This window comes from Prunus dulcis, chromosome 4, assembly GCF_902201215.1.
Source record: "Prunus dulcis chromosome 4, ALMONDv2, whole genome shotgun sequence".
Taxonomy (NCBI): domain Eukaryota; kingdom Viridiplantae; phylum Streptophyta; class Magnoliopsida; order Rosales; family Rosaceae; genus Prunus; species Prunus dulcis.
In genome coordinates this window covers 18,877,859-18,892,311 of record NC_047653.1, presented here as the reverse complement: position 1 = coordinate 18,892,311, position 14,453 = coordinate 18,877,859, and the positions used below count along the sequence as shown (strand labels likewise).

Here is a 14,453-nt window from a genome sequence, read left to right as displayed (position 1 = left end):
TAAGTTTATTGACTTCAACTCGTGTCCAAAGCATGGCCAGCCCATGTTTTCTTGAAATTGCACATGGTTTGGAAAATGATAGTGAAAATAACAAGTAACTACCTATCTCATGTTTCATTTAAACAAAGCGGTGCATGCATTTTAGACTCTCTTGTTTTTTTTTTTGGGTCGGAATCATGCATTTTAGACTTGTACGACCTTCTCTAGATTTTTCCAGACAGTTAAGGATAAAATTAATGAAGCATAAAAACAAAACCCCACTATATAAGGCAACACGTGACGTAGGGTATACAGATGATCCTGCTCTAGTAATTTTTGAAGTTACCAATTAATCAACCACCATTGCCGAGTAATGCACCATGGATCGGCTCCATAAATACATATGTACTTTAAAATCCATACGGGACATTTAAAATCAATGAACCGGCCTGATTATACTTAATGCACATATTAATTGCCAAACTAGAGTGTGATAAAGAAATCCTATTCCTATTTATCTATCACCAACCGTATGCTGACAACTAAGCAGCGAAGTAATAAATTGCTTCACTGATATGAAATGGGCGGCCAACTTATTTCCAAACACAATAATTTTCATACAACGTACGTCTATATAAGAATGCCAGTGGCAGCGTGCAGAAGAAGATACAACATAAGCAAAATATTGAAGCCATAGATAGCATCGATGGGGATTATGGTCAATATTGTGATGACTCCCTGCGGAGAATTCTGGGGAAGGAAATGGAATTTACTAGACATAGTCACTGCAGTTGTGTTTTTCAGTCTTCATTGCCTTTGTGTGATGGCGCCGTTTCATTTCACCTGGCCTGCCTTTTGGGTGGCCTGTGCTCTCTATCTTGTGACGGGTTTAGGAGTGACTTTGTCTTTCCATAGAAATCTTGCTCACAAGAGCTTTCGTATTCCGAAATGGCTCGAGTACTTGTTTGCCTACTTCGGGGTTCTCTCACTTCAGGTATACGTTTAGCAACATAGTTTTGGTATGCTGTTTATTTTTATTTTCATGGCTATATATTTTTTATTTGGTTTGTACACAGGCAGTATAATATTTGTGTTTGCTTGTTTGATTTTGCAGGGAAGTCCAATAGAATGGGTGAGCTCACACCGATATCACCACCAGTTTACTGATACTGAGAAAGATGTTCATAGCCCCCTTCAAGGTTTTTGGTTTAGTCACATGGGTTGGATCCTCGATAGCGGCTCTCGGTTTGGAAAAGTAAAAAAAACATACCCTACTCTCTTTCTAGAACAAATATATTTGCTTACACTACAATTTTGTTCAAGTTCTAATGGAAACTTTTGCAGTATGGAGGACTGAAGAACGTTGAAGATTTGAAAAGGCAACCCTTCTATAGGTTTCTTCATCGCACTTTTCTTCTGCATTCTGTTGTTCTACTTGGAAGTTTACTATATGTCGTGGGTGGATTTCCCTTCCTGGCATGGGGACTGGTGAGATTGCTTCCTGTCTTGTTATCTTTTTTAGTTAATTATGATTCCCATAAAGTCATAAAACAATACAGAATGTATGGCATGTTTACTTTTAAGTAACGAGAATAAAAAGAAATAAAATGATTTTCATTCTTGACTTCCCTTATTTAAATCTTTGATCAAATACACAAAAAATCAAGAATCTAGATCAACTAGGAAAGGGTAGTTGATCCGATTCTCATTCTTTGATTCTCGTACCTCTTCCTTCTTATTCCCATTAATTAATTAAACATGCTTGGTAAAAAGGTTGTCATAAGATCAAAGCTGGATTACATATATACGTGTAATTCAAATTAATTATAATACCTATTAAAGTTTAACCTTGTCATTGCAGGGGGTGAGGATGGTATGCGTTTTCCACAGTACTTTGTTGGTAAATTCAGCTGGTCACATTTGGGGAAAACAAGTATATCTCACTGGTGATATGTCAAGGAACAATTGGTACATTTTGAATAAATATGGAAGTTGGGATATTATTATATGTTCTCCTTCCTGAATCCTGAATCCTGATGAGAGACATTAAATGTATATATTTTTCAACTGTACGTGTAGGTGGTTGGGATTGTTTGCACTTGGAGAAGGATGGCACAACAATCACCATGCTTTTGATTTCTCAGCTCGACAAGGTTTTGAATGGTGGCAGATTGATGTTACTTGGTATGTGATAAGATTTTTACAAGCAATTGGATTGGCAACAAATGTGAAAACTCCAACTGAAGCCCAAAAGCGAAGAAAAGCTCTACACAATAAAGTCACGGCTGCTGAGAATTAGGGTTCAAAACGTTTGCCTCCTATCCGCCAAAGACAGAAAAAATAAAGAAGTCTAATCTGCTATGTGATGTGATGTGACAGATAAAGTTTAATCATTGAGGGCGCATATTGTTCTTTTACACTATTATATCTTAATGTACCTAATGTACAAGTTACTATATATATATATATATAGTAATGACATTAATAGTCCTTGAGTATTCTGTTAATGAATGGTCCTTCAGCATTTTTAATGACATTAATAGTTCTTAAGTTAGTTTTTTTAAATCACAAATGGTCCCTGTTTTTTAGAAATTCTATTAAGTGTGACGTGGAAGATAAGTAGAGCCGACATGTCCAATCACATTGTGACATGTGGATTAAATAAATAATTTTTTTTAATGAATGTCCATTTTTTTCTGCAACTTCCCATCCCCCTCTCTCTACTCCGTCTCTCCCCCTCTGCTCTCTCTCCACCCTATTCCCCCCCTCTCCCCCTCCTCTGCTGCAACCAATAAAATAGTCGATATCTTTTAAAGCTGTGACCTATAAGCATTTTAGTTGAACAAGCGTGGAAGAAGTCATTAAGGAGAATGAGATTTTGATAGCAAATTTGCTGTTCGCAAAGGATTTTTCTTAGTAAAAAACTATTTATTGTCTATTATATCAAACAAACTTTTGATATAATTTTTCAATAAAAAATAGAGAAAGCGAATTAACTTTTGGACTATATAAGGGAGAGGGAGAGCAGAGGGAGGAGAGAGGGAGAGTAGTGGGGGAGAGAGAACAGAGGGAGAGGGCGGAGGGAAGAGAGAGAGAGGCTAGAGGGAGGAGAGAGAGGACAATAGGGGAGAGACTTAGTAGAGGAGGGGATGTGAAGTTGCAGAAAAACATGGATTTTTATTATAAAAAAATATTTATTTATTTAATCCACATGTCACGATGTGATTAGACATGTAGGCTCTAATTATCTTCCACGTCACACTTATGGGGGTCGGTGGGGGGGAGAAAAGGAGAGAGGTCTCTTTCTCTCTTTTTTTTTCCCTTGAAAATGAAAAGACTAAAATACCCTTTGAAATTGTTGAAAAGTTGAATGGTGTTAAAATTAGATGACAAATCATGTATTTTGAAAAATTAAGGTAATATTTCTCTTAAATTTTTCTTTAAGTTAACAAATTGAAACTGAGGTATAAAGTTATGAGACATTTCTACAAAAATTCCAAAATATTAAGCGTGTTACGCCCAACACTTGAAAAAATGTCAGGTACTCATGGGTGACTGGCGGTAGTATTTTCCTTTATTCCATTAATATCTTGTACTTGCAATTTTTTTATAAATACAAGTTATAATCTAAATTACTCTACATTAATCTAATTTTTACAAAAAGTGAAACTCGAACTTGAGTGCAAGAAAAACGAACTTATTGCCCTAACCAACTCACCTAACACACATCTTCCTCACGTTGGCAAGTCGGCAACCTTAGAAGATCCATTTGTCCTCGTATGAACCGAAGTCATCTTAGTATATATCTTCGTTGGTTTTGAATTTATGTTTCAATTATCGACCGTTGACTACACAGCTGGTTTCAAAGTGAGCCAATTTTGATTCCCATGACCAGTTTAATCTTTAATGAAATTGGTGGGGCAGTTGGACTAGCAGTTATGATTTGAGCTGTTTGTATTTTAAACATTAAAAGGGATAGATCCCTAATTAATTCTAACTCATTTTTTCAACGTTACATGTTTTTTTGTTGTATTATAAAGTGCATGCATCTATAAACATGCATGCAATGCAAATGTATTCATGTCACATCTGTTCGCGACTGTGACGATGAACTTAACATCTGCATTTTGAAGGATAATTAATATGATTTTTCCTAGTAGCTAGTTAGAGAGAAATGAATATATATATATATATATATATATATATATAAATGGAAGGGAACATATGAAGGGACGGTGCTAGGGGTTTATGTGTAAGAAAATATTATATTATGTCTTAATTGATTCACGTGAAATGGAAGTACCATCCCCAGTAAGCTATCAAAAATTGAGTCTAGTCCATTGATTTACATAGATTGTTGGGCTGATGTTTGATATATTTAGACTGTCTTTCTACACTTAAACTTATTTTCTAATCAGCATTGGGTTGGAGTCCACATTAATCCTAACGTGGATTCGTTTTTGTTCAAAGTCTTGCGGGTAAAATTTATCTACCAATTGACAGATATCGTCAATTCTAACAAACATATTCACTTCATGAGGATCCAAACTCAAACCCAGAATAAGCAACTTCATTGCTTGATCACTAATTCGGCTATTTAATTCTAGCAATTGAAAATCTATTGCAGCATAAAAAAATATCTACCATGTACTAATGTCTAATCGTAAAAGAGACATTTTTTTTTAAAAAATTTATACGAAAGTAACTTAATCTCTTACTCTTTCATTTTTTTTAAAAAGAAATATATTGGTGGGCTCCGGAACTATCTTAGTCTTTTAGTTGGAAATGGAAACTCAACTTCTCTTTATTGTGGAGGGGCCACAAGCTTATTTTATTACCCAAGTTTTACTAAGTCTGTCCAATGCGAGCCCAACACATAATGGTTTGTTAAATTTTTGAGGGGACCAAGGCCATTGCAGGCATAGCTCCTTCACTGTTAAAAAATCATGGCAGGGCTTATAATGAGTTAGGTCATTTTCTAATCAATTGTTTTTGGGGTTGGAACATCAGCTTCATTCACGGTATTCATAGTCATGTTCACCCACATGTTAATACCCCAACGGCCACACATATATTCATAAACATATTTGGTTATAGTATATTTAAAAAATTCGTGAAGTGATCAATATGATCATCAGAAAATTGATACAAATGAAAAATTATCAAATACATTATTTAGACGCTCCAAAGACATTATTTGAGGTTCCATTTTTCACAAATAAGCTATTTAATTATTTTCATCAACTTTTGTGGTTTTTTTATGCTTTCAATGGTTAGGTTCCCCGTTTATAGAAAATTTGGCTTACCCTCTTCAAATTCTGCAATTTTTCACTTTTTGTTCCTATATATAATACCCAATTTATATAAATAAAAATCAATAACTAGGATCCAACTCATCAAGGTCAACATCTTATTTATTATAATTTTAGAATTCCAAAAATACCTCTATTAAAAATTCAACCTGTTATTTGCTCTCCAAAAATAGGTATGTTACTTTGTAATAGGAGATGTTGTACACTTCTACAGAACTATGTTATTTTCCATGTTCCGCTTTTATTACAACTATGTAATAAAAGTGTACATACACTTTTACACTTTTTGTATATAATAGGTAAAAAAATATTCATTATATATGGAGGTGGAAACATAAATGTGCACTGATGTTTTATTCATTTGCCCTAATTAGGTGATTAAAAAACGGTTAGTAACCAAATAAAGATTAAGTGGTATGATTTGTAAATAAAGGGGTACATGGACGCATTTTATCATAATTTAAAATTGGGTTTTACTTAAACATTATATTATTGGTGGGTTATTATATAGAGTTTTTGATTTGTTTAGTATGACCCTTCACTTTATTCGACAGTGAAGAGTGTTTATTTGTTACTTTTTATTTTTATTTTATTATATATAAAGTCAAATTATGAATATTATAGTTACTAGCCTAATTGGGTTTTATTTTTTTTATTTTTTATTTTTTAGAATTAAGAAAAGATAATATGGATAGTTATGCTTCATAAAAGTAAAACATATTATCTGATTTTTTCCGCATACTACTAGGAGACATATATAAATCAATGGTGTACAACTGGAGATCGAATTCATAAACTCATTTGTGTGATCTTGACCTGACAGGCTGCATGGTTCTGATGTCTCTCTTTAATTCCAAGCTTCTCATATCAGTATCTTTTTGAGGAACCATGCACATCCAGCATTCATATCAGTTAGGTTTGAAAACAAATATGGTCCTTAGTACTTGATGTTTACGCGACGTTTCCTGCATTTCATATGGGTTGGAAAGCGATCGTTCACAATCAAATCGTACGTCCTGCTGACTGATGATATATTTTTCAATTTTAAAAAATAAAATAGAGGGTTTAATTAACAAACGAATCAATGGTACGTATGAGTATGACAAGAGATGTTGAAGCCCATTTCTGTGTCCCACACCAACCATGCCTTGACAAATTAAACCAGTGAGTGCATTAATAGTGCTTCATACACTATTGTAATGGCTGGCTGTGCCAGTTTTGCCAATTTTCTCTGAACTCAAAATCAGTTTCAGACAACGTACGCCTTGGAGAGCAGATCAGATTCTAGTCTGCAATAAGCTCTATGGCTCGCAGTACAGAATCGATCGACAGAAGCTTAGCATAGTTGTTTGTTATTATTATTGGGGTAAATTACTCAAATGGTCCTCAAATTTGTACTCGATTTACATTTTGGTCCCTAAATTAAATTATTAGTCCAAATGGTACATAAACTCTATTTTAATCGCTTATTTGATCCAACCGTTACTTTCTGTCAATGTTGCTGTTAAATGTGAGGGCAAATTGGTCATTTCGTACGTTAAAAATAAATAAATACTAAAAAATAAATAAAAACTCTCTCTCTCTCTCTCTCTCTCTCTCTCTCTCTCTCTCTCTCTCTCCATTCCCCCATGGCCACCACCCTCAAGCTCCAACCCCAAAACCCATCCCACAACCACTCTCCACCCAAACCCCTCCAACAACCACCCTCCATCCCAGGCCCCATTTATGTGAAAATGCTGCAGAGAGACAAAACAGACCCATAAAAGGCCAAAGGCTCCAGAAGACAAATTAAAGACTGGTCCAAAAATGTATGAAGATACAGTAGGCTGCAATTTTGACCAAAACTCCATGCCAGAATCAGCAGAAAGTGTCCTCAACCTCAACCTTCTTCCCCCGCCACCTCCACCACAAGTTCTCATGCCTTCTCCCTCAGAAACCCACAACAACAACAACAGCTTTGCTGTTGCAGAAAACTTGAGACTCTCCATAAAAGAGCTCTCCTACCCTCATCAACAAGATCATCATGCTGCCATGGAAATTGAGCTCCAAAATGAACTTGGGTTCAATCCATACAGCACCAATACTGACCAGAACAACAACAGCAGCCATTTGGTTTCCTTTGAGCAACAAACCAATTGGGACAATATCATGGTGTCCATGATCAGATGCAGCAACAATTGCAAGATGGTGCTACTGGTGCATACCCACCTACACCTGACCTTCTCAACCTTTTCAGCTTACCTAGATGCTCACCCTCCTCTGTTCTCCAAAACTCGTCCATTACCTTCACAAACCCCAACCCGAAAAGCTCGAATTTTCCAAGCTCTTTGGGGTTCCTCGGAGATGTCCATGGTGGGATTGACACCCCAACAGGGACAGCGAGTTCGGTTCTCTATGACCCACTTTTCCATTTGAACCTGTTCCACAGCCGCCGTTGTTCAGGGAATTGCTTCAGTCCTTGCCACATGGATACAGCTTGCCAAGCTCAAGAAATGGGTCTTTGTTTAGTGGTGGGGATGAGGGAGAGGGGATTGGAGGAGGGGTTTACTCAGATTGGATTAATAATGGGAGGCAATTTGAGAATGGGGTGTTGGAGTTCTCCAGAAAAATGGGTTCTATTGGAAGAGGAAGAGACGTCAAAGGGACCAAACACTTTTGTTTTTTTCTCTTTTTCTTCAATTATTTTCTAATTTTGTATTTATTTTAATCCTATTTTATTTGTTAATTATGAAAAGTCGTATTTGCCCCTAAAATTTGGTTACATTTAACAGAAAATGTAACAGTTGGATCAAATTGGCGATTAAAATAAAGTTTATGTACTATTTGGACTAATAATTTAATTTAAGGACCAAAATGTAAATCGAGTACAAGTTTGAGGACCATTTGAGTAATTTACCTTATTATTGTGAGGATGTGAACAAAAGTCTCACCATGGAAGAAAAGTCTCAAATTTCTCTTTTCTAAAAAGTAAATATTTGGGTTTTGTCCGAACTCAAACCGTTTTTTTCCCAATCCCTCATACTTAAATTTTATTGAATTGTATTTAATCTTTTTAAATAACTTTATAATTTAATTTTTTGAACAATTTGACTTAAAAATTGAAATTCCACAAATATTATTTTATTTGAGAAATAGGTGGTTATTTATAGAGTTTGGAGTTAGTTTTGGGGTTGGAACTGATTTAGATTAATTTAAAATATTATTTTGACCATTGAATTTAAATTTCAGTCGTTGGATCTTTTTTCTTACCGTTAAAATAGCTTTGATTTAATTTGGATCGTTGATTTGGATTACTGTTGGAATAAATATATTTTAAAAAAAAAAAAAAGCCATGACACCCCTCTGCAGCATAGCTGTCGCGGGCCCCAGTTTTTTGCCCTTGCACGTGGCTACTTCTGTCTCAGTGGGCTCCACAAAAAAAAAAAAAAATCCAATCCATGCAATAGTTGGACTGACAGGACCCGATCCAAATTCCACTTTGGAATCCGAGTTGAACCCTGTGCGTGTCCGACACCTGGCGAATGTCTCCTTTTAATGGTTAAAGGATCCCGATATCTCCTTTTAACCGAGTCCCACCAATGTCTGGCATTTCTGATCAAGAAAAAGGTGGCTAGAGTAACCCTGCTGTTCTGTGGAACAGCCATGACCTCCATGATCCGCTATATCCTTTCAATCCATTCCTCAGCTACTGCTGGGGTACCATCACCGTCAAAATCTATGGCCCCAATCCTCTTTGCTTGATCAACATATCTGGGATCTCTAGGCTGCCCAGTCCTTGCTAAAGCATGAGCCAGCAACTCCAAAGTCTGCTGGAAGTTGGGATCTCCCTGCATAGTAGGCACAGCCGGTACGGCTCTTGACGAGCCTCCAACAACAGACTGCTCTACCAGTTCAGGTACCGGTGCAGGAACAAGAACTTCCTCCTGCCCGAGCTGGGGATCCTGTCCCCTTTGTTGGGATGACTGTCTAGTCCCTCTACGGACACCACCACGCTTAGGGCCCATCTGTACTGTCACGAGAAACAGATTTTCATGAAAACGAGGATGCACAAGGTGCAAAGTCTACAAGAAATGAAACCTAATGCTCTGATACCAAGTTGACAGGACCCGATCCAAATTTCTTTTTGGAATCCGAGCCGGATCCTGTGTGTGTCCGACACCTGGCGAATGTCGGGCACAAATGACCTATTTGCGCTTCTATGCAAAGCACGATAAAATAACAAGGTTGACTTCTACCGAAAAACCGGCAGAGTTTCCCTTGTAACTGGCTCAATACCAATAATTTACACATGCCAAAACAAGTATATATATTTATACAACCAACTGTCAGCATACGTAAATATACATTCCAACAGTTCAGTTCTCAATCTAGGGCAAAATATCAGAGCAACTACTAAGAATTTACAAAGGAGTTAATCCTTTTACAAAACAAAAATTCTACATCAAAGGAAAGGTGCGGAAGATGGGAAACGGCTCGGTGGTGGATTCCTGTGCATGTCTACTGCCCTACTGTAAAAACAGTTATACAAAATCACTGCATCCACATATTTATATACGTATATGCCAATCATGTTCAAGGTCAATAAAACTCTCTTAAAAGCATTGAAATCAATTTAAAACTACCACCTAGGTGTACCCCTTTAATTCTGTCAATTCCTGATATCCGTCAATTCCTGATAATCCGTCAATTCCCCTGGCAGGTCTCGGTGACACAAAGTTAACCCAAGCCGCAAACTGGCAGGATTCAGGGGACCGTAGTCAGCCTGATCCGCATTCCTGGCACCCACGGTCCGGGCGTCCCCAAAACTCATGAGGCAAATGTCAAGCGCGCTGACAAAACTGAAGGCAACCTGGATGTCTGTGGACATCATCATATCCGAAGGCAACATATACCGAAGGCAACCTGTTTCTATAACTGGGTACCCAAGGTGGTTCAAGAAAATATATATATCTCCAATTTTACTTTCCATATCTTTTTAGCATATTCAACTAAGCAGCATATAAATAAAGATACTTAACTTCAACAAATCATGCTAGGAAAACCATAATCAATAAAACTTATTCAAGATCAAATAATGTAATTCATTTGCATAAAATCATTTATAAAAGAAAAGTCCACTCACTCCTGGTCCGAGCTAGCTGGACCTCTTGAAGGTCCCTCATACGGGTCTGCCTGATTAAACCACCATGAATATTTTAAAACTACTCGGTATACGTATTTAATTCAAACCTTGACCAATGGCTCTTAGAAGTGCGTCCACTAACTTTAAAAAGTGATTCTTATGCCCACTTAAGCATTTCGGATTGTTAGAACTGTCTTAAAAGACCTGAGACTCACTAAGTGATAAACTTCCATATTGGTCAATACGGAACCTCTTGGGGTCCACGACCGCCAATTGCCAATCCGGGAGTTCCTATAAGTTCCTCACATTTAAATAACCATGTCCTGCAAGTCTGGTCCGAATCGGACGATCGGATTGACCACGATCGTGTAATCGCTTAATTTCTAAACCCTAGCCATACGGTTCGCGATTTCGAAGTATCCGGGACTCCGATTCACAATCCATCGAATCCTACACGATTCTGGAATTATCTAGAGTAATATATCTGAAATTGATTACGATCCAACGGCTCAACAGTATTGAACCCGGAAATCGCACACTATGAAAAATCCGTTCGAGGCTCAAACTGGAATGACCCAAAACAAAAATTCATATTTAATTAGTAATTTATTTTGAGGAAAGACGATTTTGCCCTTGGAATATTTTATTAAGGAAAAGTTGACTTTTTGACTGAAAAGAAATTTGACAATTCCACTTACGCCGTTGCGTAGAGTGCGACGAAACGAGTCCGTAGACACGGAGTGGGCTCGAATCGGAGATTTAACGAAGAAAATACGGTTAAAATACCATGAGGGACAAAACGGTAATTTGGAAAAATCAGATTTTTATCCCTTCTCTCTCTCCTCTCCCGCTGTTCGCCTGCCCGCCGCCTTCCAGGAATAGCCGTTGCCGCCACAGGGCACAACCGGCAGCGAGACCGGTCTTGTTCGAACCGCCACCGCCTCCTCTTCCTTCTCCGACCGTCCTCAGCCCGTGAAACTGCCGGCGCTGGCCGTAAATCACAGAAAACCGACCGGTTTTGACAGAAATTTCAATCCGCTTGTTCTCCCTCAATTTTTCTCCAAATTTGTCGAGTAAGGTATGGATTTCTACCCATTTTCCATGCTCTAGCTGATGGTTGGATAGGTTTGCATCAATTTTAACAATAGATAGCCCAGTTTTCAAATTGAAATTCGGCCGAGTTTCGGCCTCCGTGTTCAGCCATTTTCGGTCAGTTTTTGGGGTAGGGCCAAGAACAAAAGTGGTTCCAAATATGGTGTTATACCTAGGGTAAGAGTTTGGAGCCGTGGTTTTGAGTTTTTCCGGCGATGCGTAATCGCTTTGGACACCCATCGCTGCCGGCGCGTGTGGCGGAGCGTGGGCGAGGGTAGTGCAGTTCCGCTGAGTCTTGAGCGATCCTTAGGTTGTCACGAGCGCGTAGGAATTCGCAGATCTCAATTTGGATACCGTTTGAGCCTCGAACGGATTTTCCATATTGCGCGTTTTCCGGGTTCAATATTGTTGAGCCGTTGGATCGTACTCAATTTCAGCTATGTTATTCTAGATAACTCCAGAATCATGTAGGATTCAACGGATTGTGAATCGGAGTCCCTGATACTCCGAAATCGCGAACCCTAGGGCTAGGGTTTAGAAATTTTGTAATTACAGGATCGTGGTCAATCCGACCGTCCAATTCAGACCAGACTAGCAGGACATGGGTATTTACACGTGAGGAACCTATAGGAACTCCCAGATTGGCAATTGGAGGTCGTGGACCCCACGAGGTTCTGTATTGACCAATATAGCAGTTTATCACTTAGTGAAGTGTCAGGTCTTTTAAGACAGTTCTAACCATCTGAAAGGCTTAAGTAGGCATAAGAATGACTTTAAAGTTAGTGCATGCACTTCTAGGAACCGGGGGTCAGGGTTTTAATTTAATACTTATATCAAGCAGTTTTATTAATTAAATATTCATCGTGGTTTAATCAGGCACCCGGCGCCAGGCAGACCCGCAGGAGGGACCTTCAAGAGGTCCAGTTAGCTCGGACTAGAAGTGAGTGGACCTTTCTTTTATAAATGATTTTATGCAAATAAATTTCATTATTTGATCTTGAATAAGTTTTATTGATTGTAGTTTTCCTAGCATGTTTTGTTGAAGTTAAATATCTTTATTTATATGTGCCTAGTTAAAATGCTAAAAAGATATGGAAAGTAGAGATTGAGATTTGTATTAGACAAAATGGCAGCAGGGTTCTAGATTTAATCAAAAATTCAGTTTTTCATCATATCTTTCAGAAATCTTATATTTTCTTAAGCCACTTTTGGTACCCAGTTACAGAAACAGGTTGCCTTCAGTATATATTGCCTTCGGATATGACGATGTCCACAGACATCCAGTTTGCCTTCAGTTTTGTCAGTGCACTTGACATTTGCCTCACGAGTTTCGGGGATGCCCAGACCGTGAGAGCCAGGAATGCAGATCAGGCTGACTACGGTCCCCTGAATCCTGCCAGTTTGCGACTCGGGTTGACTTTGTGTCACCGAGACCTGCCAGGAGAATTGACGGATATCAGGAATTGACGAAATTAAAGGGGTACACCTAGGTGGTAGTTTTAAATTGATTACAGTGCTTTTATGCGAGTTTTATTGATCTTGAATATGATTTGCATATACATATATAAATATGTGAATGCATTGATTTCAGTACGAATATAATGAAGAGGAAAAATCCAGTTTTTGCATAATTGTTTTTACAGTGGGGTTAATATGTTCATATACTATTTTCTAGACCTTTATTTTTGTCCACTCACATCTTCGAATGTTTTGCGCCCCCAGGCAGTAGACGTGCATAGGAATCCACTACCGGGCCGTCTCCTATCTTCCTCGCCTCTTCGTAATGTAGGATTTTGTTTTGTAAAACGATTAACTCCTTTTTATATTTTGAGTAACTGCTCTGATATTTGGCCGTAGTTTGAGAACAGAACTGTTGGATCGTATGTTTACGTATACTGGCAGTTGGTTGTATAAATATACTTGCTCGTTTTGACATGTGAAATTTTGGGATTGAACAAATTACAGGAGAGACTCTGCCGAATTTTCGGTAGAAGTCCAGGCAAATTTTGAAATTTAATTTTGTAACTAGAAGGGCAAATAGGTCGTTTGTGCCTGACATTCGCCAAGTATCGGACACGCACAGGGTCTGGCTCGAATTCCAAAGCAACGGTATCCAAATTGAGATCTACGAATTCCTACACGCTCGTGACAACCTAAGGATCGCATCAAGACACAGTGCCACCGCACTACCCTTGCCCACGCGCCGGCAGCGTTGGGTGTCCAAAGCGATTATGCATCGCCGAAAAATCTCAAAACCAAGGCTCAAAACTCCTACCCTAGGTATAACACCATATTTGGAACCACTTTTGTTCTTGGACCTACCCCAAAAACTGACCGGAAGTGGTCGGAATCACGATCCCAAAATCGACCGAATTTCAATTTGAGAATCGAGTTGGCTACGCTAAGAATCGATCCAATCCTACCCAACAGGCAACTAGAGCATGAAAAGTAGGTGAGAAACCATACCTCGCTCGTCGAAATCGGTGGCCGGAGGAGGGAGATCGACGGCGGCGAAGATCGGACGACACCGGCCACTTCTTCTCCATTTTCCGGCATAACCACGGCAGCTGGAGGCGGGAGTCGGCTGGGGCTGGAAGAGGACGACGCCCCGGTCCTTTTGGTATTGGCCTCGTCCACAGCCGTGGCCGGTGGCCGGAGTTTAGAAGAGAGAGAGAGACCGATGGGGAGAGAGAGAGAGAGAGAGAGAGAGAGAGAGAGAGAGAGAGAAATCTGATTTTTATAAAAAAATCCCATTTTGAAATAATTACGATTGTGCCACTGAGTTTCTTTTGACCATATCTCTCTCGTTACAACTCCAATTCGAGCCCACTACATGTCTATGAACTCGTCTCAGTACGACCTATCCAAAAATACTAGTCACTGCCCAAACTCTCTCCGAGTAAGAAAATGACCAAAATACCCCTATCTCAAGGGTAAATTTGTAATTT

At 38.6% G+C, this 14,453-nt stretch overlaps 1 protein-coding gene and 1 pseudogene across 1 annotated transcript; both read left to right on the top strand.

Moving 5' to 3' along the window:
- Positions 1-651: 651 nt before the first annotated feature.
- LOC117624944 (palmitoyl-monogalactosyldiacylglycerol delta-7 desaturase, chloroplastic-like) lies at positions 652-2,466 on the top strand. The gene is made up of 5 exons (XM_034356478.1): positions 652-973; positions 1,094-1,234; positions 1,324-1,467; positions 1,841-1,947; positions 2,059-2,466. The coding sequence occupies exons 1-5, from the start codon at positions 686-688 to the stop codon at positions 2,276-2,278; spliced, it is 900 nt and encodes a 299-aa protein (XP_034212369.1). The 5' UTR covers positions 652-685; the 3' UTR covers positions 2,279-2,466.
- A 4,631-nt stretch (positions 2,467-7,097) lies between these two features.
- On the top strand, positions 7,098-8,562 carry LOC117625565 (annotated as a pseudogene).
- The last annotated feature ends 5,891 nt before the right edge of the window (positions 8,563-14,453 follow it).

Bases quoted from the DNA above. Each gene is read 5' to 3' on its own strand.
- LOC117624944 (XM_034356478.1), top strand. From the start codon at position 686: ATGGGGATTATGGTCAATATTGTGATGACTCCCTGCGGAGAATTCTGG. The intron at 974-1,093 runs GTATACGTTTAG...TTGATTTTGCAG, and splicing joins TCGGGGTTCTCTCACTTCAG to GGAAGTCCAATAGAATGGGT. The intron at 1,948-2,058 runs GTACATTTTGAA...CTGTACGTGTAG, and splicing joins GATATGTCAAGGAACAATTG to GTGGTTGGGATTGTTTGCAC.